Raw genomic sequence first — 26,561 nt, forward strand, 5'->3', positions numbered from 1 at the left:
CCAATGAAGAGGTGTATCCGCAAGAATTAAAAGATTTGTTGTTTGGTGAAAGTGAAATCCCACGAGAGAAAATTTCAAGCTCCGCGAGACAAGACTTTGTGCAAAGAGATTTGGAAAAGTCCTGCCCACATCTAAAACATTTGCAACCATGCACATGGTTCAATCATTTCTCATTTGTGTAAATGCTATTGTCAGACACAGTTTGTGTAGAGAGAAAGAATCAATATTCACTCACGGGCAGTTACATGTTGCGTTGTCATGATGTAATTCCAAATACGGACTCAAAATTCAATGCGATATTGACGAAAAGGTAAAAGCATAAAGAGATATATATGGACATAGGTGATTTGACATAAGTATGTAGATATTGTTTGGAGACTTGTAGATCATCTAATTTGTATTGCCATCCGGGAAAAGTAGTGTTTCTTCCCAACGAAGAGGCCTATCTGCAAGAATTAAAAGTTTTGTTGTTTGGTGAAAGTGAAATCCACGTACGTAAGTGGCAGAGACGAGAAGTTGCTGACGCGTAGCTCAGGCAGAGGGGATTGTCGAGCAAAGCGAGCAGGGGGCGAAGCCCCCTAGTCTTTCATAATTTTGTGTTTGTCAAGTGCAGCAGTCAGAATTGGAGTTTAATTGATTGTGTGGACCTTTTACCTTTCACAATGTGCAGAGGCCCCACATAAATATATATGTTGTATCACCAGGCTATACCAGTGCTTTCAAAAGAGTGCACCTCTTGATAATCGTAAAAAATGAGAACAAGAAATCTTCAAATGATCAATAGAAGTCAGCCCTTGATAAAACACACTCATCAAATTGTGTGAAATATGGTCTAATTTAATTGAAATTGTAAAATGTATACATTTGTTGTCTATTCAAAATGCACCCAGGTTAATATCCTAACCGTGAGCTGTGGGATCAGACATCTGTTTCACCAGGTTACATGTTTCTGTAAAGACCCATTGCTTAGACTTTATCGGAATAACATCTTTGCTTATTATCACACAGTTTTGCATGTACAATAATCCCTAACCAAATAAAGCATTGTATGTGACAGCATCCAATGGGACGTTACTGCTTACTGTTTATGATAATGTTCATGATGCTGTTACCTCTTTGCCTTATATTGCTCAACTAGAAGAACCCTAAACTACCCATCATAGAAAAGTTGGGAAAAAGATGCCATATCTTAATACATAATTCGCCTGCCTCCTCACTCACTCACGTCCGTCCAAAGCCAAATGCGCACGTCCAAAGCTGAATGCGTAGTTGCCTTCTGCGCAGTTGCCCGAAAAACCTTACGGGACCGACATCCAACCCCAACATTGTGGCAGGCGGCGGATTTACGGCTGCAAAAATTCAAAGAGAAAGGCGACTTCGATTAAAGCTCTAGAGGCCTGAAAGGCGATTTCGACTACAGCTCAAGGCTTAATTACGCATTCTGATTCAATTACGCATTCATTCAATACACCTATATCAGGTTTGTGGTGCTTATACTTATTACTATTCCATATTGTACTGGAACATTCATCATTCATATTATACTATAGGCCTGGAAAATTCATCAACTAACAGTACAAGCCTGTACAGTAATGAGTAAAGCGGACTACAATCATTACAAAACAACTTCTTTGTTACATATCATCTGTTCTTCATACACTGCTGACACAAACTCGTGCCCGTTTCATCTTACGTTGTTGAAACGGGCTCTTTGTCTAGTTTAACATAAAATTGGAAACTTTAAAATAGTTTTACAAAGAACAGTATAAAACTTGAGAATCTGGAAGGTATTTATTGGTGATCTCCTCAATTAATTAGCATGATGAACTTCTGGCAACCATTTGTAATGTGTGAATATCTCTGACTGATTACTTCATATTAAATCTTCATTCACTTTCATCCAGATAGGATAGGATATGGGTATCTGATCTGATTTGAAAAAAGATGTAGTACTGTATTCCTAAATGATCTATTATAATTCAATCATTAAATAAACAGAAAAGTAGTAAAAAAAATTTTTTATTGTATGTGCACTGAAGAGTGCCTTGATATAAATCAATTTTACTAAATCAGCTTTACTTTTCCTGAATTCCTTTTATAAATCTGATGGCTAAGTTTACTATTGCCTCACATTTTAATTACCAGCATATGGACATTTACTTATCTTTAAACATGCTTTTAATTATCCATGCATCTTAGGTGACATTAAATCCACACTCATATCCTGTAATATTTTTGCCTGTCTTTTCTGGTCCACATTGCAGATGTCAAGATGACTAGTTTGCTGATGTACAGTGTTGTTTTTGTAAATTCCATGATCTTTCTTCCACCTTCAACTAATTACTGGCCCAGGACTGAAGTGATTATTTATGAATATGTGACAAATAGTGTAACTTTGTGAAAAGTAAAATATTATCCACTTACCCACTCCAATACAATCTGCTTTATTTAATACTATTTCACTTCTAGGGGGTCCTCTTCTAAAATCCTTCCAAGGTTCATGGAATTGTATTCTATTTTCTTGGCACTTGGATGGACATGACACCTTCACCTACTTTCCTCCTTTTAATATACCATTTCTGTTCCTTTTTACAGATTCCTTATAATCTATTTTTTTTATTCTATTCTATTCAATTTTTCACAAAATTACCCTGGGACTAATATGGGGCAGGTGTCATCTCTTTTTATTTTTCCTTCTGGTTCTTTTTCATTAAATATATTTTATTGTTTGTATAAATACAAAATGACCACAAAAATACCTGTAAACATACTATTGCATTTTTTTTATTTCCTAGAAATTGCCATCAGTCCTAACAACCATGAAGTCCACATTTATCAGAAAAATGGGAAGGAATGGGTAAAAATCCATGAACTAAGAGAACATAATGGTCGCATAACTGGTAATCTATGTTTTATTTTTGTATAATATGTTTAATGTATATACAGTGGGTACGGAAAGTATTCAGACCCCTTCAATTTTTCACTCTTTGTTATATTGCAGCCATTTGCTAAAATCATTTAAATTAGTTTTTTTCCTCATTAATGTACACACAGCACCCCATATTGACAGACAAAAAAAAGAATTTTTGAAATAGTTGCAGATTTATTAAAAAAGAAAAATTGAAATATCACATGGTCCTAAGTATTCAGACCCTTTGCTGTGACACTCATATATTTAACTCAGGTGCTTTCCATTTCTTCTGATCATCCTTGAGATCACCTTCATTTGAGTTCAGCTGTGTTTGATTATACTGATTGGACTTGATTAGGAAAGCCACACACCTGTCTATATAAGACCTTACAGCTCACAATGCATGTCAGAGCAAATGAGAATCATGAGGTCAAAGGAACTGCCTGAAGAGCTCAGAGACAGAATTGTGGCAAGGCACAGATCTGGCCAAGGTTACAAAAAAATTTCTGCTGCATTTAAGGTTCCCAAGAGCACAGTGGCCTCCATAATCCTTAAATGGAAGACGTTTGGGGTGACCAGAACCCTTCCTAGAGCTGGCCGTCCGGCCAAGCTGAGCTACCGGGGGAGATGAGCCTTGGTGAGAGAGGTAAAAAGAACCCAAACATCACTTTGGCTGCGCTCCAGAGATGCAGTCAGGAGATGGGAGAAAGTTGTAGAAAGTCAACCATCACTGCAGCACCTTCACCAGTCAGGGCTTATTGGCAGAGTGGCCTGTCGGAAGCCTCTCCTCAGTGCAAGACACATGACAGCCCGCATGGAGTTTGCTAAAAGATACCTGAAGGACTCTGAGATGGTGAGAAATGAGATTCTCTGGTCTGATGAGACCAAGATAGAACTTTTTGGCCTTAATTCTAAGCGGTATGTGTGGAGACAACCAGGCACTGCTCATCACTTGTCCAATACAGTCCCCACAGTGAAGCATGGCGGTGGCAGCATCATGCTGTGGGGGTGTTTTTCAGCTGCAGGGACAGGACGACTGGTTGCAATCGAGGGAAAGATGAATGTGGCCAAGTACAGGGATATCCTGGACAAAAACCTTCTCCAGAGTGCTAAGGACCTCAGACTGGGCCGAAGGTTTACCTTCCAACAAGACAATGACCCTAAGAACACAGCTAAAATAACGAAGGAGTGGCTTCACAATAACTCTGTGACTGTTCTTGAATGGCCCAGCCAGAGCCCTGACTTAAACCCAATTGAGCATCTCTGGAGAGACCTAAAAATGGCTGTCCACCAACGTTTACCATCCAACCTGACAGAACTGGAGAGGATCTGCAAGGAGGAATGGCAGAGGATCCCCAAATCCAGGTGTGAAAAACTTGTTGCATCTTTCCCAAGAAGACTCATGGCTGTATTAGCTCAAAAGGGTGCTTCTACTAAATACTGAGCAAAGGGTCTGAATACTTAGGACCATGTGATATTTCAGTTTTTCTTTTTTAATAAATCTGCAACAATTTCAAAAATTCTTTTTTTTGTCTGTCAATATGGGGTGCTGTGTGTACATTAATGAGGAAAAAAAATAATTTAAATGATTTTAGCAAATTGCTGCAATATAACAAAGAGTGAAAAATTGAAGGGGGTCTGAATACTTTCCGTACCCACTGTAATATAAGCGTGGCTTTTAAAAAGTGTTTATATATATATATATATATATATATTCAACTTTTTAGTCTTGGGTTTGTTTTATACTTGTGTAATCACTATTTTAACACTTCCTTTAATATTTCTATCTGTTACTAGCGCCATCTATTGGTGAAATCTTGAAACTATTCATCATATGAAAATTTCATTTTTTAATTAACATGGATTAATTGATCAATTAGTGAAACTGATTATTGATTATGTATTGTCATCGGAAGTGAGTAATTGTGCTAAATTTCAAGTCATTTGGACAGTAGGAAGTGGGTTAAATATCAATAACAAGGTTTGTACCAGACAAACGGGTGAAGTTAATATAAGCGTGGTTAAAAAAAAAAAAAAAAAGATGTTTTAGAGGAAATCCTGCAACCACAGGGACCCAACCAAGGACTGAATTTGGCACCACTGATAAGGTCACGTAAGGCCGACCTCACTGTGCCAATCCAGGCTTTCTCTGCCCATCAAAAGGCTTACAGGGTTCCACTACTTTAGCAAAGAACACATTATGGCAAAATAAAAGAAAGTGGTCATGATAACCTGGGGGTTTTGTTGTCTGTAGTTCATAAACTGCTTTAACCTGCATCTGGCCCAATATCTCCTCTACCTAAGCCTGTGAAAAAGTGGAAAACGTCCACTCCTCATACAATTTAAGATCTACATAATTCAACTAACTTAAATCCATTTACTGTACCTATATATTGTAATAATGAGCAATATATGCGCTCAGCCCGACATGGACTGACAACGGAGGCATGTTAAAATAAACAAAGAATTTATTTTCCTTCTTCAGCTGGGGCCACATGTCATCCGTGTGTCCCTCAGCCACAACACAGTCCCACAAACCATAAGTCACACGCACAAATAACTCTTCAATCCTCCACTCCTCCTTGGCAGCTTTGTCTCCCTCCTCCCGACACTGGCTCTCATAGTGGTGGCTGGTGGCTCTTTTTATAGCTCACCCGGAAGTGCTTCAGGTGCTTGACCACCTGCTTCCAATTGCATCTCCGGGTGTGGCTGAACTACGGCCCAGACGGGCCCAGGAACCCCTGCAACGCCTCCTGGTGGCCACCCTGGATACCAACAGGGTTGTGGAGAACTCCATCTCTCATGGAGCCCTGCAGGTATCTGAGGTACCAGAGTCACCCAGGGGGGTTGCCACCAAGTGGTCCGGGGGAGGTACTGTGCAGCCCATGCCTGCTCCTCTGGAACATATACAGAAGAGGCGTCCCGGCCAGGCATGGGCCCCGGCCGTACGTCACAATAAAAAGTCACTGGGGTAATGCAAATTACTGACATAAAAACTAATATCTATGATATTATCAGCAATATATCATTGCTTCTGTGAACTGGTAACACAGTTTTGTTTATAGTTTTATGAATAAAGTCTCTTAAAATGTGTAGAGGCATCATATTTTCAATTTTCATTATATCAGCAAAGTGTAAAACAAATAAGAAGGTTCATAAAACTAATGAATTTGGGCTGCTTGCTATAAATACTTTATGTATTTATCAATCACGTCTCAATGCATGCTCAATAATCCAGGTAAGGAAATCCTAGAAATTTGATTCTGTTCATCTGGACAAAGTTTTTAAGTGGGAGAAATATTTCGAGACTTATCCAAGTCTCTTCCTCAGTCTCAATTGACTGCAGGTTTCCCCAACCTTATAAACAGTACCTTTGCTTAATCACAGAGACTAGCACCATTGACAAAGGGCCAGTTGATCAGTGATATGCAAATTGTCCACTGATTAGTAGACGTCACATTAAGTTCACCAGGGAGGATATGAAAAATATGAAAAATAACAAGCTAGCCTTCTTAGACTATGAAATTTCCATCGTCAACGGGGGGACATTTGAAAGTGGGATGTGTACCGTAAAACCCACACATACGGACCAATATCTAAGGTTTGACCATCCACTAGAGCACAAACTAGGTGTCATTAGGACTCTACAACACAGAGCTAACACCATTCCCACAGACTCAGAGGCCAGGGAAGCAGAAGAACACCACGTCAAAAAGGCCCTGAGTATATGTGGATATCCCAGCTGGTCCTTTGTCAAAGCAGGGAGGACACCTAAAGAACGCTCCAAGCGATTCATGAGAGAGGAAGGACATCCACTGCCTAAGCGAAAAACCCTTAGTGATCCCGTATGTGTCAGGAGTATCGGAACAGCTGAGGCGCATTTTCTCGAAACACCAGGTCTCAGTGGCTTTCAAACCCCAAAACACGCTACGCCAAAGATTGGTCCATCCCAAGGATCGGGTCCCATGGCACAAACAGAGTAACATAGTTTACGCAGTTAAGTGCCAGGAGGAGTGCTGTGAATTGTACATCGGGGGAAACCAAGCAGCCACTGGCTAAGCGCATATCACAACACAGAAGAGCTTCCTCGTCAGGCCAAGACTCCGCAGTCTGTTTACATCTACAGGATAGTGGTCACTCCTTTAAAGATGAAGAGGTGCACATCCTGGACAGGGAGGAGTGCTGGTTTGAGAGAGGAATCAAGGAGGTCATTTACGTGAAAAAGGAACGACCATCTCTGAACAGAGGAGGGGGCCTAAGGGTACATCTGTCACCATCTTACAATGCTGTGATTGCAGCCATTCCTCAACCCTCTATGAATGGTTCACACGTCTACTAATCAGTGGACAATTTGCATATCACTGATCAACTGGCCCTTTGTCAATGGTGCTAGTCTCTGTGATTAAGCAAAGGTACTGTTTATAAGGTTGGGGAAACCTGCAGTCAATTGAGACTGAGGAAGAGACTTGGATAAGTCTCGAAATATTTCTCCCACTTAAAAACTTTATCCAGATGAACAGAATCAAATTTCTAGGGCATTTATCAATCAATTAATCAAATTTTACTTCATTTAAATTATCACACTGGCCCCTTGTGACTTACTTTATTGAATAAATGCTATTAGATTAATTAAATGGTGCATTGAAAATACGAGTATACTGTGGACACTAGAGTTAACTGTAGCTCCTCAAACCCAGAACACACATCCAGTCACACAGTCAAAAGGCTTCAATAAATGTGGGTTTATTAAATCCAGTACCTTATACAGTACATGTTTCAGTACTCCTTCAATAGACTTTCCTCCACAATAAATCCTCCGTCTCTGCTCCAGTCAAGCTTTGTCCACCTTTTCCCGACTCTGGCTCACTTGGATGAGGCCAAATGGTTCATTTTATTCCAGGACCCAGGAGTGCTTCTGGTATCAAGTGTCTACAGCCTGGCAGCACTTCATGTCAGGAGGAACCTCCTTCAAAGTATGCACCTTTCTTATAGCTCCCCCTGGTGGCACCCACACACCCCGACAGGGTTGACCTCCGAAACTACATGTCCCAAGGTGCCCTGCGGGAGTATAAATTGGAGCTTTGTCCGAGGGAAGCTGCCACCTAGCATCCTGGGGGAATAAATAACCCCCAGAAACTGTACTTCCCTGTTTTTTCCATTTTATCCCAGCCAGGAAAGGTATCGATAACACATCTGGCCGGGACGCCTGTCCATCCATCTGAGGTGTCCTGTCTGGGTAAGGAACTTTCTTCCTTCTCGGTCGGAATGCCCATTCATCCACCTGGGGCCTCCCTTCCAGGTAAGGAATATTCCCCTCTCTTGGACAGGATGCCCGTCCATCCCACTTGGCACTTACAATACAGATGTAGTCTGATTGTACCAAAGGAACAGAACATCAACATATGAAGTTTAAAAATTGATGAAAGCATGTCATCTGTAGAATTTAATAAGAAACCTGTACTTGAAGTTTGAGACCACTTGAGTATCAGTGTGACTTAAGATGATGTCTTTAGTAACATGTTGTATTTACTCTAAGATACATAGATCTGACATTCATATTATTTATAATCAGTTTGCTGATCTCTAATTTACACTGAACTATTTAATTTACATGAAAAAATTAAATTAGTTTTAAAAATATTTATATTCTGCATAAAGTTTTGACTTTTATCAAATTTGAATACAAAAGAGTAAATAGTTCAAATCTAATTATGCCAAATCACTATGAGTTCTGCTCTCTATGTTTTAGTGCTGCCTCTGTGACGCTTATTGTCACAGAGGTTTACTACAGTTACTGCACATGAACTGGTGTATGTGTCATACAGTAGATCGGCGTGCATTTTGGATTCACATTCATTCTGTGATGTTGTCCCCTATACTTTTGATACAAAAATTGAGTGGATATTGATTTTCATAAATTTATATTATATTGTGCTTATCACAAAATGTCATGGATCGTTGGCTGAAAGAAAGAGTTTTAACAAAAGTGATGCAAGCAGTTCACAAAATTCTAATGATAAGAAAACTGATAAAGTTGGTACTGACAAAAATACAGATCAAAATAGATAGATAGATAGATAGATAGATAGATAGATAGATAGATAGATAGATAGATAGATAGATAGATAGATAGATAGATAGATAGATAGATAGATAGATACTTTATTAATCCCAAGGGGAAATTCACATACTCCAGCAACAGCAGCATACTGATAAAGAAAATATTAAATTAAAGAGTGATAACAATGCAGGTATACAGACAGACAATAACTTTGAATAATGTTAACGTTTACTCCCCCGGGTGGAACTGAAGAGTCGCATAGTGTGGGGGAGGAATGATCTCCTCAGTCTGTCAGTGGAGCAGGAAATTGACAGCAGTCTGAAGCTGAAGCTGCTCCTCTGTCTGGAGATGATACTGTTTAGTGGATGCAGTGGATTCTCTATTATTGACAGGAGTCTGCTCAGTGCCCGTTGCTCTGCCACGGATGTCAAACTGTCCAGCTCCGTGCCTACAATACAGCCTGCCTTCCTCACCAGTTTGTCCAGGCGTGAGGCGTCTCTCTTCTTTATGCTGCCTCCTCAGCACACCACCGCGTAGAAGAGGGCGCTTGCCACAACCGTCTGATAGAACATCTGCAGCATCTTATTGCAGATATTGAAGGACGCCAGCCTTCTAAGGAAGTATAGTACCACTAGTGGTAAAGTTCATGTCAGATTTGAATTTATGAGAGGACCTCGCTATATTCTTCCACAATGATACATTTTCTTCAGCAGCCAAAGAAAAGTAAATTGTGATGAGCTTCTTTATATGAGTGTTGGTGTTATTTAAAAGAAGAATATCCAAATTTACTCAAAAAAGCAATTTTTTGATTGTTACATTTCTAGTGCCTACCACATATTTATATTAAAGTAGATGATCTCTCTATACTGCCAAAGAACAAAATACAGAAGTAAGTTGGATGCCACTCCTGATATCAGAATTCATCTATCCACAATTAAACCAAATTTTCACAGGATACTAAAAAGAAAGAAGGATGATAAATTAATTATATTTGCATTAATATATGTTTGTTTTTCTTTTATTAATCTGGATATTTTTTTTGTATTTTCAATAAATTATTTTAGATTTTTTAAATTGTTGTTTTATCTAAATAAAAATATTCAGGGTTCCAAATTATTTACCAAGTTGAAAAGGGATCTGCGATTAAAATAATTTGAGATCCACTAGTCTATTGAAAATTTGGCACCTTTAGATTTTGTCTACATTAGATGTGTAGCACGCCTGTTTTATATAACCTCAAGATCACTGTAGGCTACTGCTTCAGTTACAGCAATTCCATCCATCCATCCATTGTCTCCCGCTTATCCGAGGTCGGGTCGCGGGGGCAGCAGCTTGAGCAGAGATGCCCAGACTTCCCTCTCCCCAGCCACTTCTTCTAGCTCTTCCGGGAGAATCCCAAGGCGTTCCCAGGCCAGTCGAGAGACATAGTCCCTCCAGCGTGTCCTGGGTCTTCCCCGGGGCCTCCTCCCGGTTAGACGTGCCCGGAACACCTCACCAGGGAGGCGTCCAGGAGGCATCCTGATCAGATGCCCGAGCCACTCATCTGACTCCTCTCGATGCGGAGGAGCAGCGGCTCTACTCTGAGCCCCTCCCGGATGACTGAGCTTCTCATCCTATCTTTAAGGGAAAGCCCAGACACCCTGCGGAGGAAACTCATTTCAGCCGCTTGTATTCGCGATCTCATTCTTTCGGTCACTACCCATAGCTCATGACCATAGGTGAGGGTAGGAACATAGATCGACTGGTAAATTGAGAGCTTCGCCTTACGGCTCAGCTCCTTTTTCACCACGACAGACCGATGCAGTGCCCGCATTACTGCGGATGCCGCACTGATCTGCCTGTCGATCTCACGCTCCATTCTTCCCTCACTCGTGAACAAGACCCCGAGATACTTGAACTCCTCCACTTGGGGCAGGATCTCGCTACCAACCCTGAGAGGGCACTCCACCCTTTTCCGGCTGAGGACCATGGTCTCAGATTTGGAGGTGCTGATTCTCATCCCAGCCGCTTCACACTCGGCTGCGAACCGGTCCAGAGGGAGCTGAAGATCACAGCCTGATGAAGCAAACAGGACAACATCATCTGCAAAAAGCAGTGACCCAATCCTGAGCCCACCAAACCGGACCCCCTCAACGCCCTGGCTGCGCCTAGAAATTCTGTCCATAAAAGTTATGAACAGAATCGGTGACAAAGGGCAGCCCTGGCGGAGTCCAACTCTCACTGGAAACGGGTTCGACTTACTGCCGGCAATGCGGACCAAGCTCTGGCACCGATCGTACAGGGACTGAACAGCCCTTATCAGGGGGGCCGGTACCCCATACTCTCGGAGTACCCCCCACAGGATTCCCCGAGGGACACGGTCAAATGCCTTATCCAAGTCCACAAAACACATGTAGACTGGTTGGGCAAACTCCCTTGCACCCTCCAGGATCCTGCTAAGGGTATAGAGCTGGTCCACTGTTCCTCGACCAGGACGAAAACCACACTGTTCCTCCTGGATCCGAGGCTCGACTATCCGACGGACCCTCCTCTCCAGGACCCCTGAATAGACTTTTCCAGGGAGGCTGAGGAGTGTGATCCCTCTGTAGTTGGAACACACCCTCCGATCCCCCCTTCTTAAAGAGGGGGACCACCACCCCGGTCTGCCAATCCAGAGGCACTGTCCCTGATGTCCATGCGATGTTGCAGAGGCGTGTCAGCCAAGACAGTCCTACAACATCCAGAGCCTTGAGGAACTCCGGGCGTATCTCATCCACCCCCGGGGCCCTGCCACCAAGGAGTTTTTTGACCACCTCGGTGACCTCAGTCCCAGAGATGGGGGAGCCCACCTCTGAGTCCCCAGGCTCTGCTTCCTCATTGGAAGGCATGTTAATGGGATTGAGGAGGTCTTCGAAGTACTCCCCCCACCGACCCACAACGTCCTGAGTCGAGGTCAGCAGCGCACCATCACCACCATATACAGTGTTGACACTGCACTGCTTCCCCTTCCTGAGACGCCGGATGGTGGACCAGAATCTCCTCGAAGCCGTCCGAAAGTCGTTCTCTATGGCCTCCCCAAACTCCTCCCACGCCGAGTTTTTGCCTCAGCAACCACGAAAGCCGCATTCCGCTTGGCCTGCCAGTACCTATCAGCTGCCTCCAGAGTCCCACAGGACAAAAGGGTCCTGTAGGACTCCTTCTTCAGCTTGACGGCATCCCTCACCGCCGGTGTCCACCAACGGGTTCGGGGATTGCCGCCACGACAGGCACTGACCACCTTATGGCCACAGCTCCGGTCAGCTGCCTCAACAATAGAGGCACGGAACATGGCCCATTCGGACTCGATGTCCCCCACCTCCCTCGGGATGTGGTCGAAGTTCTGCCGGAGGTGGGAGTTGAAGCTACTTCTGACAGGGGGCTCTGCCAGACGTTCCCAGTAGACCCTCACAACACGTTTGGGCCTACCAGGCCTGACTGGCATCCTCCCCCACCATCGAAGCCAACTCACCACCAGGTGGTGATCAGTTGACAGCTCCGCCCCTCTCTTCACCCGAGTGTCCAAGACATGTGGCCGCAAGTCCGATGACACGACCACAAAGTCGATCATCGAACTGAGGCCTAGGGTGTCCTGGTGCCAAGTGCACATATGAACACCCCTATGCTTGAACATGGTGTTCGTTATGGACAATCCGTGACGAGCACAGAAGTCCAATAACAAAACACCACTCGGGTTCAGATCGGGGGGGCCATTCCTCCCAATCACGCCCTTCCAGGTCTCACTGTCATTGCCCACGTGAGCACTGAAGTCTCCCAGCAGAACGAGGGAGTCCCCAGAAGGTATGCCCCCTAGCACCCCCTCCAGGGACTCCAAAAAGGGTGGGTACTCCGAACTGCTGTTCGGTGCATACGCACAAACAACAGTTAGGACCCGTCCCCCCACCCGAAGGCGAAGGGAGGCTACCCTCTCGTCCACTGGGGTAAACCCCAATGTACAGGCTCCAAGTCGGGGGGCAATAAGTATACCCACACCCGCTCGGCGCCTCTCACCAGTTACAGCAATTGAACAATAAAAATGGAGGTGTACTTTTGTTGGTACTCCTAGAAGTTCTTTAAAATTTAAAATTATGTAAAAAGTATATATATGAATTAGCCCTTCTGTTTCTCTGATGACTGGAAACATACATACCAATGCCACCATGTATTACTATGTTTTTATTTTTTAGGTATTGACTGGGCTCCAGTATCTAACCGCATAGTGACATGTGCTTCAGACCGAAATGCATATGTATGGAGTCTAAAAGATGGAGTGTGGAAGCCAACTCTTGTATTATTGCGAATTAACAGGGCTGCTACCTGTGTTAAATGGTCTCCCCAAGAAAATAAGTTTGCTCTGGGCAGTGGGGCTCAGATTATTTCCATCTGCTACTTCGAAAAAGAAAATGACTGGTAAGAAGCAGTAGAACCTTCTTTAAAAAAGAAAAAAATTACTTGAGAACTGGGTTTAGCTGATTGCACTGGTAATTTCGGGAGAATGGGTAACACTGTATGCAAGATGTAACTCTGTTATACTTATTAAAATCTATATTTATTTTTTTCTTTCTCTCAGTAGCACTTAGAATAAACCATTAAATTCAAATCAGAAAAATAATCTAAAATATAATTCCTGGCTTTTTTTCTTAAACAATTTAAAGAAGTATCTAACATACTCCATGTTTTCTGGGGGTGATTGGTTTTCCCTCATATTACCCTGAATATAGCTGCTAAAAAGTACTAGCTGCTTTCACAATTCATTATTATGGCAGTTCTATTTACTGCATGGCTTCTGTAAACCAGCCTTACTGGCAATCCTGTTTTGACAGATTGCAGATTCTAAAGTTTGCCATGATCTCTAAATAGATGGGAGACCAATAGGAAAACAAAGTTGGTCCTGGATAATACACTGGTAAACAAGTAGGTGATCCTCTAAAGTAATGTAAGCATTTTAAATTCAAGCAGTCCCTGCATCAAGACATGGCATCATATACAATAGATGTTAGTCTAATAACCTGACTGCTTGTGACTAGTATACATTTAGCTGTGCTTGTAAAGAGTACAACTACTAACTTTGGTATGTTGACCTGCATCTTCAACTGAATTGCACCTTTTTTTCACTTAACACAAATGCCTGCTACACTTGGTGGATGAAATATAGCTATTTTTGATAAGACCTGTAGTATGACTAAATGCATATTTGTTATTATTACTCAGTATTTGTTTCTGTATGCAGGTGGCTAAGCAAGCATATTAAGAAATCCATCAGATCCACAGTGTTGAGTCTAGATTGGCACCCCAATAACATTCTGCTTGCTGCTGGATCCTCGGACTTTCAGTGCAGGTAAGGCATGAATGTCATGTGGGAATACTATCTTTGTATATATCGACTTGCTAAATTTATAAGTTTTCTATTGCTGATACAGATTTTGGCTATACTGTAATACATTTTAAAGGTAAAACATATTGGCTTTTAAACAAAAACATGGTCTTTATTAGATGAGATACATGTGGATCATATTTTTTGATTGCTTCTAGAATATTTTCGACTTATATCAAGGAGATTGAGGAGAAGCCTGGGGCCACTGCTTGGGGTAGCAAGATGCCATTTGGAGAGATGATGTTTGAGCATGGTGATAGTGGAGGGTGGGTGCACAGTGTTTGTTTCTCTCCTTCAGGAGACTCCTTGGCATGGACCAGTCACAACAGCACTGTCAATGTTGCTGATGCAAACAAAGGCAAGAGGTATGTACACTACAAACTAAACTAAATTACCGTATGTTGCAAATGAACAAATATCACATCCTATGTGAAAGAATTTGAAGTTTTTAGTCTACATTCACAGAGGAACTGCACACATACATATATATATATATATATATATATATATATATATATATATATATATATATATATATATAATATATATGCTGTTATCTAGTGGTTTCAATGGAATCTGGTGCTTTGCTTAACTTACAGTAGTTGCATCCACCCAACAATTTTCTTAATCCACGTTAAGAAGTGTTTGCATAAATTGAGAAGCACTTATTTTTGTCTGTGTGTATGTCTGCATGAAACAACTTGGCTCCTAGTGGATGGATTTCATTGAAATTTAGCACACTTACTCTTCCAGCAAACTTATTGGAAAAGTTAAGTTTTCATTGAAATATCTTGCATAGAGTACAATGTACAAATGTTTGAAATTTAAAAAGAAGTCGTGAATTTTCAAGATCATCTAATTTATAGCAAAGAACCATTCTCTGCAATCTGAATTACTGAATAATAACTATTTCAGATTTACCTTTCATAATATGCATTTACATATATCCATCCATCCATCCATCCATCCAGTTTCCAACCCGCTGAAACCTAACTACAGGGTCACGGGGGTCTGCTGGAGCCAATCCCAGCCAACACAGGGCACAAGGCAGGAACCAATCCTGGGCAGGGTGCCAACCCACCGCAGGACACACACAAACACACCCACACACCAAGCACACACTAGGGCCAATTTAGAATCTCCAATCCACCTAACCGGCATGTCTTTGGACTGTGGGAGGAAACCGGAGCGCCCGGAGGAAACCCACGCAGACACGGGGAGAACATGCAAACTCCACGCAGGGAGGACCCGGGAAGCAAACCCGGGTCCCCAGGTCTCCCAACTGCGAGGCAGCAGCGCTACCCACTGCGCCACCGTGCCGCCCATTTACATATATACTTTAATGAATTAAATAAACAAAAATGAAAAATGCTGCCAGTCTGAAAACAGTTAATGCACATGACTGCTACACCATACATACTGTACATATTCTAACTCGCTTCTACTAGGAACTGTTTGAATCAGCTTTTAAGGCTTAATTAACTTACATTGCAACAGAAATGCTGAAAATTGTTAGCCCCATTACTTGTTCCCTGAGCAAGACATTTTGTCTAACTTAGAAAATTATATTATTTCTCAGTTTTTGGTAACTTTAAATTATTTATTAACTTCTGGTAGTTTACTGTTAACCTTTGTACCACATCAAGTTATTCACTGGACTTGAACTGCTTTAATTTCAATTTAAACTGGAAAAATTGAGGTGTTTGAAAACCTTTGACTGGTTAGTGTTAGAGCAAACAGGAGTATCCAGAGAGCAACAAATGTGGACACAAAGAAAACTGTTGAACTGAACATGTACAGTGACCCATCTGGAAATTGAACCCATGTTTCTACAGCCGTGAAGGAATAATTCTTACCTTCATGTCGCCCTAAAACAGTCACATATTTATGGTTGTTTTCCAACAATAAAGGGCTCATACATTCATTCTAATAGACTATCTTACAATGGTAAAATTATTACTTTTATTTTTGAAATTAATTCCCAAAATAATGTGGAAGAAGTCTGGATAGAATGGTAATGCATTGAAAGAGATTCACCTCACTGCCCCAGAAATTAAAAATTCTTAATGTCAATGTATAGAATTAGCAGATCTTCTTTGCAGTTGTTACCTCCCAGTATTTTAGTTACCCTCCATTTAGAATATCTTAAATCTCAAGGCTATAATACTTTGAAGTTGCCCATACTTTCCAACCAAAGTTTGTGCTTCTTTCACACTAGTGTCTTCCTGTCTTTATGGTCAGTCTATCTAAACTAAAATTTTCCCCAAAAACCTAAGTTTCATATTTCTAATTCATTAATGCTGTTGTAAATGGCTAACATTACAATTCTTGTACATGCATAGTAACGTACTGCATAAAATCGCAAAAGTTAATGTTTAACCACTTTAACCTGGTTCAATACAACAGCAGTCCTAAATTTAGAGGCACAGACAGAGCTAAGCAACATCATTAATGAACACACAATGTAATGTCAGACAAATAAAATGCACATGCACAACAATGTAAAATGGTCATTCTTCAGCTTACCAATAAGGTGATAATAAGCAATCATTTAAAATAGGCCTATCCTTTATTAGTGTTTTTTGCAGATTCTGTAAAAAAAGACTTAGAGTTAGGACTAAGTGATTTTAGTTAGAGCCAAGTTCCTTAAGATTTCACTTTTAATCAGCATGCAGGTAAAGTGATCAAGTCTCTATTGTCTCATAGTTGACTGCATCCTGTTTGTGACCAGTTATAATTTAGAGAAAGACCATTCTTGATATGCAGTGGTCACTGCAACCTTTACATCAGGAAGCAATGATTTAAGGTTCATTTGATTAATCAAATTAATCAAGTCCCTTATCATTTTTCTTTCTTAATTTTTTTATGTAACACTAAACATGTTTAAAAAAATGTCATTGTCATGATCTTGCTCTGCTTTGCAACACTTATTAATAATATTAAGAAAAATGAAAGCTATAAATATCTGGCAGATGTTTTAAGCTGTTTCTGGTGACACATTTAGTTATGTTGTATGTGTTGACTGATTTTTTGTAAGAAGCATTTGTGAACTTTTGCCAGTATCAACAAATATTTCTGAACCAGAAAATGAAAGTTTGCTTATGGTCTGAGTCCAGGTGGGCACTTAAGGACCTACATATTCAATATGGACGAATGAAGTCTTGTTTCTTACTGTGCTAACCTTTCTTTTACATTGTCATGGACACAAATTTCTACCAAAGTTTTGATATCTTATAGTATACTGCATTTCACTAAAATCAATGTTTCTAAGTTATGCTGGTATTGTTCATATAAGTACTTGCATTATTAATCTTCTTTACATAAAAAGGAGAGTATTTGACAAAATAATTGCAAAACACTAAAAGGAATGCTTAAAACAATGTTTAGGGTACTCATCTGTATGATAACACAGGATGAAACCAATCAGTGATCTTGACATATCATGGCCTTGAGAACATCATCCTACATCTCCACATACAGAGTGGGATCAAGCTGAACTACAAAATTACTTAGATGATTTCATGAACCATTGCAAAACATAATAATGGAAAGAAAATAAGCCACTCTGGATTCTGGCACTATTTTAATTTGTTGCCACTGTCATTTTGGACCTATCAGGCTAGTCATGAAGACTGGAGACAATGTCTTTCAGTGAGATAATGAATTTAAGTGCAGACATGCCTAACTTCATTTTGTGCAGGTGCTTACTGCGATTTTAAAACAATTTAATAATAATGTTTAACACAGTTGCTTCTAGTTGGTGAAGTGTATGCGGCAGTGTTGTCAAATGTGGAGTTAAAGTATTCTGTTTTGTTGCCTAAATAATTTGCTTTAACAAATCTGAACTTCATCTTTCCTTTTTTTTTTACTCTTGGCACAGAGGGCTGGTCCCCAGGTCTCCTCCCAGAAAAGAAGGCGAGGGCACAAGATGTACCATTAAGCCTGTGTTTTTCTTTACTTAGAGACCTATTTTTATTTTCTTCAGATATTTCATTTCCAAAAATCTCAGCAACATAATTATAACAATATTGTTAGCGAAGACAATTTTAAAGTAAGATGTAATTTATGAGCACAAGTCTTGGCCAGTTTTTCAGTCTTTTTCCATACAATTGCATTATGCTACACTGATTGATAAGTCATAGCTGAATAAGGAAAAGATCACAGTTTTTAAGAAACGGAGGTAATGCAGTGTGCCTCATTTCCTAACTTCAAGCCATTCAAGCTTCTTATCTTCCCTGAATTGTGCTAAATGACTGGTTCCATCTTTTACCAGATGGTGGTGTTTTAGGGTAATAACCCTGTTTTTTATCTTTCCATTCCAGAACTTCATATGAAACGATTTTAGAGACTGTAAAATAAGGGGCATTCCCTGCAAAACATTTCTAATACCGGAGATTATTAGCTGGCATCATTGGCCTACTGCTTAGTAATACTAGAAAATCAGTTCTGTTATGTAATGTTACCGGTCTGTGATTTTCTCTTTAGATCAGTGTTTTTCAACCAGTGGGTTATGAACCATATTTGAGTCATGAGTCACTGTTAGTGTGTTGCCAGCACCCTCACAACCCCTCGGCTGCATCTGCATGCTTAAAACATCAAGGTGGACATTATTCTTCGCAATTAAATGTTTATTATTGTAGTTGTTACACCAAGGGAGCCACCCCCCTTTTTGATGGTGTATTGCATAACGAAGAACAAAAAGAAGCCAGCACCCACAGAGAGTACCATATTTCTTCAATTTATGCTGTTATTAAACATTACAGAAGAAAATGTTACCCAAGGTCATTATCAACTGAAAATAGATAAACCTGACTCCACAGGTAAAAGGTAGAGAACTGAGTCTCTACATCATGCCCATTTTGACCTGCTAATACCAGGCTTAGTCTTTTGTCTTGGTAGAGTAATATATATTGTTCTACTTTCCCCTATTGTATTATTAATATGTAGCCTTAGAATGCCTAATCTCACAGACTTACCACTGTTTATAAGGTATTATTGTATATAACTTATCCCCACCTTCCCTTCTATATCTATAACCTTAGGCAATTAGATGTAGTAAAAGACAAGCAGAAGTTAAGTTACAGTTTAAACAATGTATTAGTATTATTGATAATATTCATAAATAATGACAAAATGCAAAGTACATTTGAATATTGGCAACCATACAACCTGATTAAATGATGATATGTAGTTCAGGTGGCACACAGTCTTCTGGTTACTTAAATGTCTCTAGTTAAGGCATCATTGATGCTCAGCTTTCAGCCACATGTCTGTTCAAAATGGCTGCTGAGCTGTGCTGTTCATTGTGTTCTCTTCATCATCACAGGTTAGCAAGAGAGATGCTTCTTCATCATATGTTGATTGGTAAGAGAGAGATACTGAGGTTAAACACATACATTTATAGATGTTCTGTCCAACCCCGAGAGCCAATAGCACATCATGGCCTCTGAGACAAGCCAATTCCAAACAGCCATACTTCAGACCAATGGGGGAAATAGAACATCTTAACACCTGCCCCCAAACCATATGTTAAAGTACACCTTAGCCCATTTGCGGGGGTAGAAGTGACTTTAGCAAAGAAACACTTGCCAAACTGGTTTAAAACACACATCCCCCAAATCCTGTCGTAAAATTCAAACAGACCCATTCCTAAATTGGGGGGGGGGGGGTGGCGGGTAAAGACTAAATTACACTGCTTTGTCTAAATTACAAATAAAGATATACAGTACAAAATTTTCATCAAGTTATATGTAAAATCTCACATCACAACACTCCACCCCGATGAATGTTTTGTACAATGTCTTTATAAACAGTCTTAATTGTTTAAAGAGTCTGTTGAATAACTTTGGTTTGTAGTATTTGCTCTCCCAGTGTTAAAAGTTGTCCATGACCATTTGTCCATTACATATCTTCTTTATTTCAAAGACAATCTGAAGAACTTGGATGCGCTTCTGATGACTTGTATCTGCTCCGGCTTGCTTCAACTGTTCCTTTAGCTTTCTGCAGTCTTCATATGTCATCAGATCTGGTGGTTCAAAATGAGACAAGTCCACACCTTCCACTAAACTAGCCCACTGCAATTTAAGTCTATTGTGAATTCTTAAAACTGACCTTTGTTCTTTACTGGTTTTGTGTCTAACTGCTAATTAGACCCCTGTCCCAAACTATCTGTTTAAGCATATGCAGCTGTACAATTAATATCAAAATTTGAAAGGTAACATGCCACAGGTGCCAGTACAACCACTTCTGCCCAAGTGAGAGCACATGTGCCACTGCATAAACTGTTCACAAACCAACTTTTGTGGCCCCTCTTCACACATTTGGGGTTGATTTAGTTGCCTCTTGTGCTTTTCTACCCATGGTATAACCTTTCGCTGCCATCAGCCTTTACCAGTATAGGCTGGCATCACCACCATGAGACATCACAGCTATGCAACTCATCATTCCCCCTGTAGGCCACCCCTAGAGTTGTTTGCTCACCATATGCGTACTCGTTGTGCTAAACACCTCGGTTCAGAATTGGCCCACTGGTCCTGTGCCTGTACCACAGCTGACAACCTCAGCAGGGCTTCCATATTTTCCCAATTAGACTATACCTAAACATCGGAGCCCATATGACTTGCAAATGTACCGGCTGCACCTGCTTTCCTGAAAAGTTCACCAATTTTCTTAGTATACCTTTCCTTAATAATAGTATTAATTATATTAATTATCCCACTTAATTAATTAATACCCAGAATGTATACTGTATGAACCCAAAATTAATCCCCTTATTTTGGCATTCCTAACTGGTTTGTTCAGTTTCCATCCCTTGGAATATAAATTTGCTGCAGTAATGAACAAACCTTTCGTTTTAAACTATAGCCATTCTGACTAGCCTTATCATTGCATGACTTGTGGACTTGTTACTCACTTAAACCCCAGTAAGTGTCTTCTCCTTGCTGTCTGTTTAGTTCTTCTTCATGTCTTTGGTCTTTGCTTGTTGTCTTTTCCTGTTTCTTTTTTCATTCCGCTATGTAGGCAGGTCTGCAAAATGGAAGGTGACAAAGCAGTTTCTGTCCATCTCATCTTCTTGGTTGTTAACCTGGTGCCAACACTCAAACTTTGCTTCCAGGCATTCATTGGAACAGCTTGGCCACACTGCCACTCTGCTCCAATGTGCTAGTTGTAACCCAATCTCCTGCATGGATTTTACACTGCTAATTGCCTTCACTATTTGTTACATGCACCAACCCAAAGTCCGTAAAACCTTACAATAGAAGTAGCACTATTACAAAAGACCAGAAAATTGAAACAGAAATAACTATTTTCCCTTTCCTGTCTTTCTGTGCTAACCTTCTATTTTTTTCATTGCCTGTGTGTCCTTTTTTATTTTATTATATGGTAACTGCTACCTGAAAGTGTGGACTAAAACCTCTCCAAAATCCCAATTCTAAATCCAGCATCTCTCCTAAAACTGACCTGTGTTCTTTACCCAAGACCAGCTCACTTTTCTCCATTTTATTACTGGGAGATTCATAGGCTGTCTTTTTAAATAACTGGTCAGTCAGGTTTCGATTTACTGAACCTGAATGTGTGTGCTTTTTAATTCCTGCTGGCCCCAGCACAGCTGTTAGGACTTTCACACCCCTGTGCATTCCTGACTTGCTGCCTGAGCTTGTAAACCTTCCTGCTGCACCATCCCCCATCATTTGTTCTTTGGCTTGTCTTGGTTCATTCAAACCAAATCCTAAACTGGTGCACTTTCTTTCCAACTCAGTCATTCTTGCACTAGTACATTCAGATCTTTCACACACAAGCACTCGAATTTCTTTTATTTCCACTGTTCCTTGTTTAAATTCCACACTTTCTTTACTCAGTATCCTTATGCCTTTATCCATTTCATGCCCTCTAGTCAACAACTGCCATTCACACTCACCAGCTTCTCTGCCTTCTATCTGATTTCTTTGTCCTAAATCAAATTTCAATGCAGCACTGGTTACCTTTCTTAACAGTGGTGAAATATCTATTGGTGTAGCATGTTCTTTAACTACTGGACAGACCTCAGAATCACCTGGAGATTGTGGTGCAGTGGAGAATAATGGAAGGTAACACCCTTGCTGTTTTCCCTTCCTTTCATCTCTCTCATTTTCCTCACATTCACATTCCCACTCTTTATCTGACCACTCATCTGTCTCATGTAAGTCACCCACCCATGTTTTAGGGTTCCAGTAAGATCCCGTTACTATTGCCCTAACTTTCACCATGGGTGGTTTTACCTCCTTGTTTCCTCTGCTTTCTGTGCTTTCCACTTCAGCAGTGGGTGTTCTACATGCTAGCACTTCACAATTTTCACACCAACTGTTACGTCTTTCAAAACTTTCACACAACATTCCATTTTCACTTTCATTCACTTTGCTATTTTCTTCCTCATACTGATCTTCCTTGTTACCAATAATACAAGCTAGTAAACCTCTTATAACAGCAGCTGTCTTCTTTATACCTGATCTCTGTTTTCCTGCTTTTAATCCTTCCAGCCCCCTTCCATTTTGAGGCATGCTCAGCTCAGCTTCTGCTTTCTCTACCTGCACTACAGGTTTCCTAGCTTTAGCCTGCTTGTTTCTGCCACTCCACTGGAAGATGGCTGACTTTAATATAAATTTAGGCATTTCTGAGTCTACAATTATAATCTAATACAATTTGCCACCTTCATTATGGGTTGGCCTACTTTTGCTCCTGTAAGCAAACATACACATACATATACAAAGATTCTAAACGAATAAGTGCCGTATGAATGATGCATGCACGTCCCATCACTCCCTGGCACTTTAACCACTTAAATGCCGTATGAATGACGCACGCATGTTCCACCACTCTCTAGCACTTTAATTAGGAACTCACTACCACCAGCACTAACAAACATGCGGGTGTCCTTGTGACACACATGAAGTCTCTACACTTTGTTGGTTATATTCCATTCAGCAACCAAACAATGTTTTACTTCCACCGCATTTGTACACTGGATGCCCTAAAATTCACATACATACAGACACATATACATCAACAGTATTTGCAAACAGGGTGCAAAACATGGTTACCCCAAAATCCTGCCGACTACGGCAAATGTTTTGACTTGGTAGAGTAATATACATTGCTCTACTTTCCCCTATTGTATTATTAATATGTAGCCTTAGAATGCCTAATCTCACAGACTTACCACTGTTTATAAGGTATTATTGTATATAACTTATCCCCACCTTCCCTTCTATATCTATAACCTTAGGCAATTAGATGTAGTAAAAGACAAGCAGAAGTTAAGTTACAGTTTAAACAATGTATTAGTATTATTGATAATATTCATAAATAATAACAAAATGCAAAGTACATTTGAATATTGGCAACCATACAACCTGATTAAATGATATGTAGTTCAGGTGACACACAGTCTTCTGGTTACTTAAATGTCTCTAGTTAAGGCATCATTGATGCTCAGCTTTCAGCCACATGTCTGTTCAAAATGGCTGCTGAGCTGTGCTGTTCATTGTGTTCTCTTCATCATCACAGGTTAGCAAGAGAGATGCTTCTTCATCATATGTTGGTTAGTAAGAGAGAGATACTGAGGTTAAACACATACATTTATAGATGTTCTGTCAAACCCCGAGAGCCAATAGCACATCATGGTACTTAAAGGCTTCTGAACCAAGCCAATTCCAAACAGCCATACTTCAGACCAATGGGGGAATAGAACATCTTAACACCTGCCCCCAAACCATATGTTAAAGTACACCTTAGCCCATTTGCGGGGGTAGAAATGACTTTAGCAAAGAAACACTTGCCAAACCGGTTTAAAACACACATCCCCCAAATCCTGTCGTAAAATTCAAACAGACCCATTCCTAAAGGGGGGGGGGGGGGTAAACACTAAATTACACTGCTTTGTCTAAATTACAAATAAAGATATACAGTACAAAATATTCATCAAGTTATATGTAAAATCTCACATCACAACACTTAGTTTTTTTTTATCTGAGTCTACTAATTTTTAAATGATCCCAGTATTTAATTTCTTGATTGCCAATGTCCGATGCAAAGTCCCTATTTTTAGTAGTTTGTTTTTTGTCTTTTGCTTTTCCAGTTTAATGACATTTGATTTCTTTTAAGTGTAGTTTTAGGAGTATTTTGATGGTCACTTCTGATTTCCACTAAAGCAGTTCTGTGCCAGTCCTTTCCCTGTTAAACTTCTAGTGTTGTCCTCCTCACCCTGGTGGTCCCATTTATCCATAAAAGTCTAGGTAGCCCCGCAGGAGTCTGAATAGCATGTATAGCTGTGGTTCACTGCTGTCATGTGTCTGCATAGTCAGCATTAATTCATCTTTTCAGCTACCTCAGAGTATCTCACTGTGCACTGGGGAGATTCCGATGGACTGGAAAATGGCAAATATTATCCCATTATATAAAAAGGGTGACAGGGCAGATCCAAGTAACTACAGCCCATTAAGCTTTAATATGCATCACAGGAAAATTTAATAGAAGGAATTATTAAGGATAATAGTTAGCAGCACACGGCAAGTAGAGGAGTTTTTCTGAACAGTCAGTATGGGTTCAGAAGAGGGAGGTCGTGTTTTACTAACATGCTGGAATTCTATGAGGAAGCAACAAAAGGGTATGATCAAAGTGGAGCATATGATATTATTTATCTTGACTTTCAGAAAGCATTTGATAACGTGCCACATGAGAGGTTGGGCATCAAACTAAAAGAAGTGGGAGTTCAGGATGATGTTTGTAGATGGGTGCAGAATTGGCTCAGACACAGGAAGCAGAGGGTTATGGTGTGAGAAACCTTATCAGAATTGGCTGATGTTAAGAGTGGTGTTCCACAGGGGTCAGTGCTGGGGCTGCTGCTATTTTTAATAATAGGATAGGAATTTAAGTAACAAACTGGTTAAGTTTTCAGATGATATCAAGATAGGTGGATTGGCAGATAATTTGGAGTCCATTAAATCATTACAGAAGGACTTGGACAGCATGCAGGCTTGCGCAGATTTGTAGCAGATGAAATTTAATGTCAGTAAATGTAAAGTATTACACATAGGAAGTAAAAATGTTAGGTTTGAATACACAATGGGTGATCTGAAAATCAAGAGTACACCTTATGAGAAGAATTTAGGAGTTACAGTGGACTCAACGCTATAAACTTTCAGACAGTGTTCAGAAGCCATTAAGAAGGCAAACAGAATGTTAGATTATATAGCGCCCTGATGTGTGGAGTACAAATCTAAGGAGGTTATGCTCAAGCTTTACAATGCACCGGTGAGGCTTCATCTGGGGTACTGTGTTCAGTTTTGCTTTCCAGGCTATAAAAAGGACATAGCAGCACTAGAAAAGCACTAGAGAAGAGCAACTAGACTGATTCCAGCACTACAGTGGATGAATTATGAAGAAAGATTAAAAGAGCTGAGCCTTTACAGTTTAAGCAAAAGATTACAAGGAGACATGACTGAAGTGTTTAAAATTATGGTGGGAATTAGTACAGTGGATCGAGACTGTTATATTAAAATGAATGCATCAGGAACATGGGAGCACGGTTGGAAACTTGTTATAGGTGAATTTCGCACAGAAGTTAGGAATTTTTCTTTACACAGAGAACCATAGACACTTGGAATAGACTACCAAGTAGTGTGGTAGGTAGTAAAACTTTAGGGACTTTCAAAACTACACTTGATGTTTTTTTAGAAGAATTAAGTGGATAGGACTGGCAAGCTTTGTTGGGCTGAATAGCCTGTTCTTATCTAGATTGTTCTAATGTTACACAAAATGCAATTTAGGCATTTTTTATAGTACATTTTTGTAATAAAGTAATTAATAGAAAATGGTTTTGCATGCAAATCTGCAAACATACTGGCTTTACCACTCATTACTTTATTAAGCGTTTCATGTCTAAACAACAATGGCTATCTGAAGAAGTTAAAGGCTGCATCAAAAAAACTTTTATTATTAACACTGGAGAATTCACTGTTTATTCTAATTTTGTTATGCTTCTGGTGGAATTTATTTACTTTAAGAACTCACTTATTACAGTGGTTGTAGACTATACAGGGAAGCATCAGGTGCAAGGCAGGAAACAGCCCTGGACTGAGTGGTCCATCACAGGGCACATTCACAATCAAGCTAACCAGCATGTCTGTGGGATATAGGAGAAAAGCAAACATTTGCCAAAATAA

At 40.2% G+C, this 26,561-nt stretch overlaps 1 protein-coding gene across 2 annotated transcripts in view; it reads left to right on the forward strand.

The window, feature by feature from the left end:
- The window catches only part of zgc:86896 (uncharacterized protein LOC415190 homolog), a 55,352-nt gene that overhangs the window by 20,699 nt on the left and 8,092 nt on the right, over positions 1-26,561 (forward strand). For both annotated transcript variants that reach the window (XM_028819129.2, XM_051936252.1), the window contains 4 exons: positions 2,796-2,900; positions 13,175-13,397; positions 14,218-14,325; positions 14,520-14,726. In XM_028819129.2, coding sequence (XP_028674962.2) covers positions 2,796-2,900; positions 13,175-13,397; positions 14,218-14,325; positions 14,520-14,726 — 643 coding nt within the window. The remainder of the gene's footprint in view (positions 1-2,795; positions 2,901-13,174; positions 13,398-14,217; positions 14,326-14,519; positions 14,727-26,561) is intronic.

The sequence above is a fragment of the Erpetoichthys calabaricus genome, chromosome 14, assembly GCF_900747795.2.
Source record: "Erpetoichthys calabaricus chromosome 14, fErpCal1.3, whole genome shotgun sequence".
In the NCBI taxonomy this organism is placed as follows: domain Eukaryota; kingdom Metazoa; phylum Chordata; class Cladistia; order Polypteriformes; family Polypteridae; genus Erpetoichthys; species Erpetoichthys calabaricus.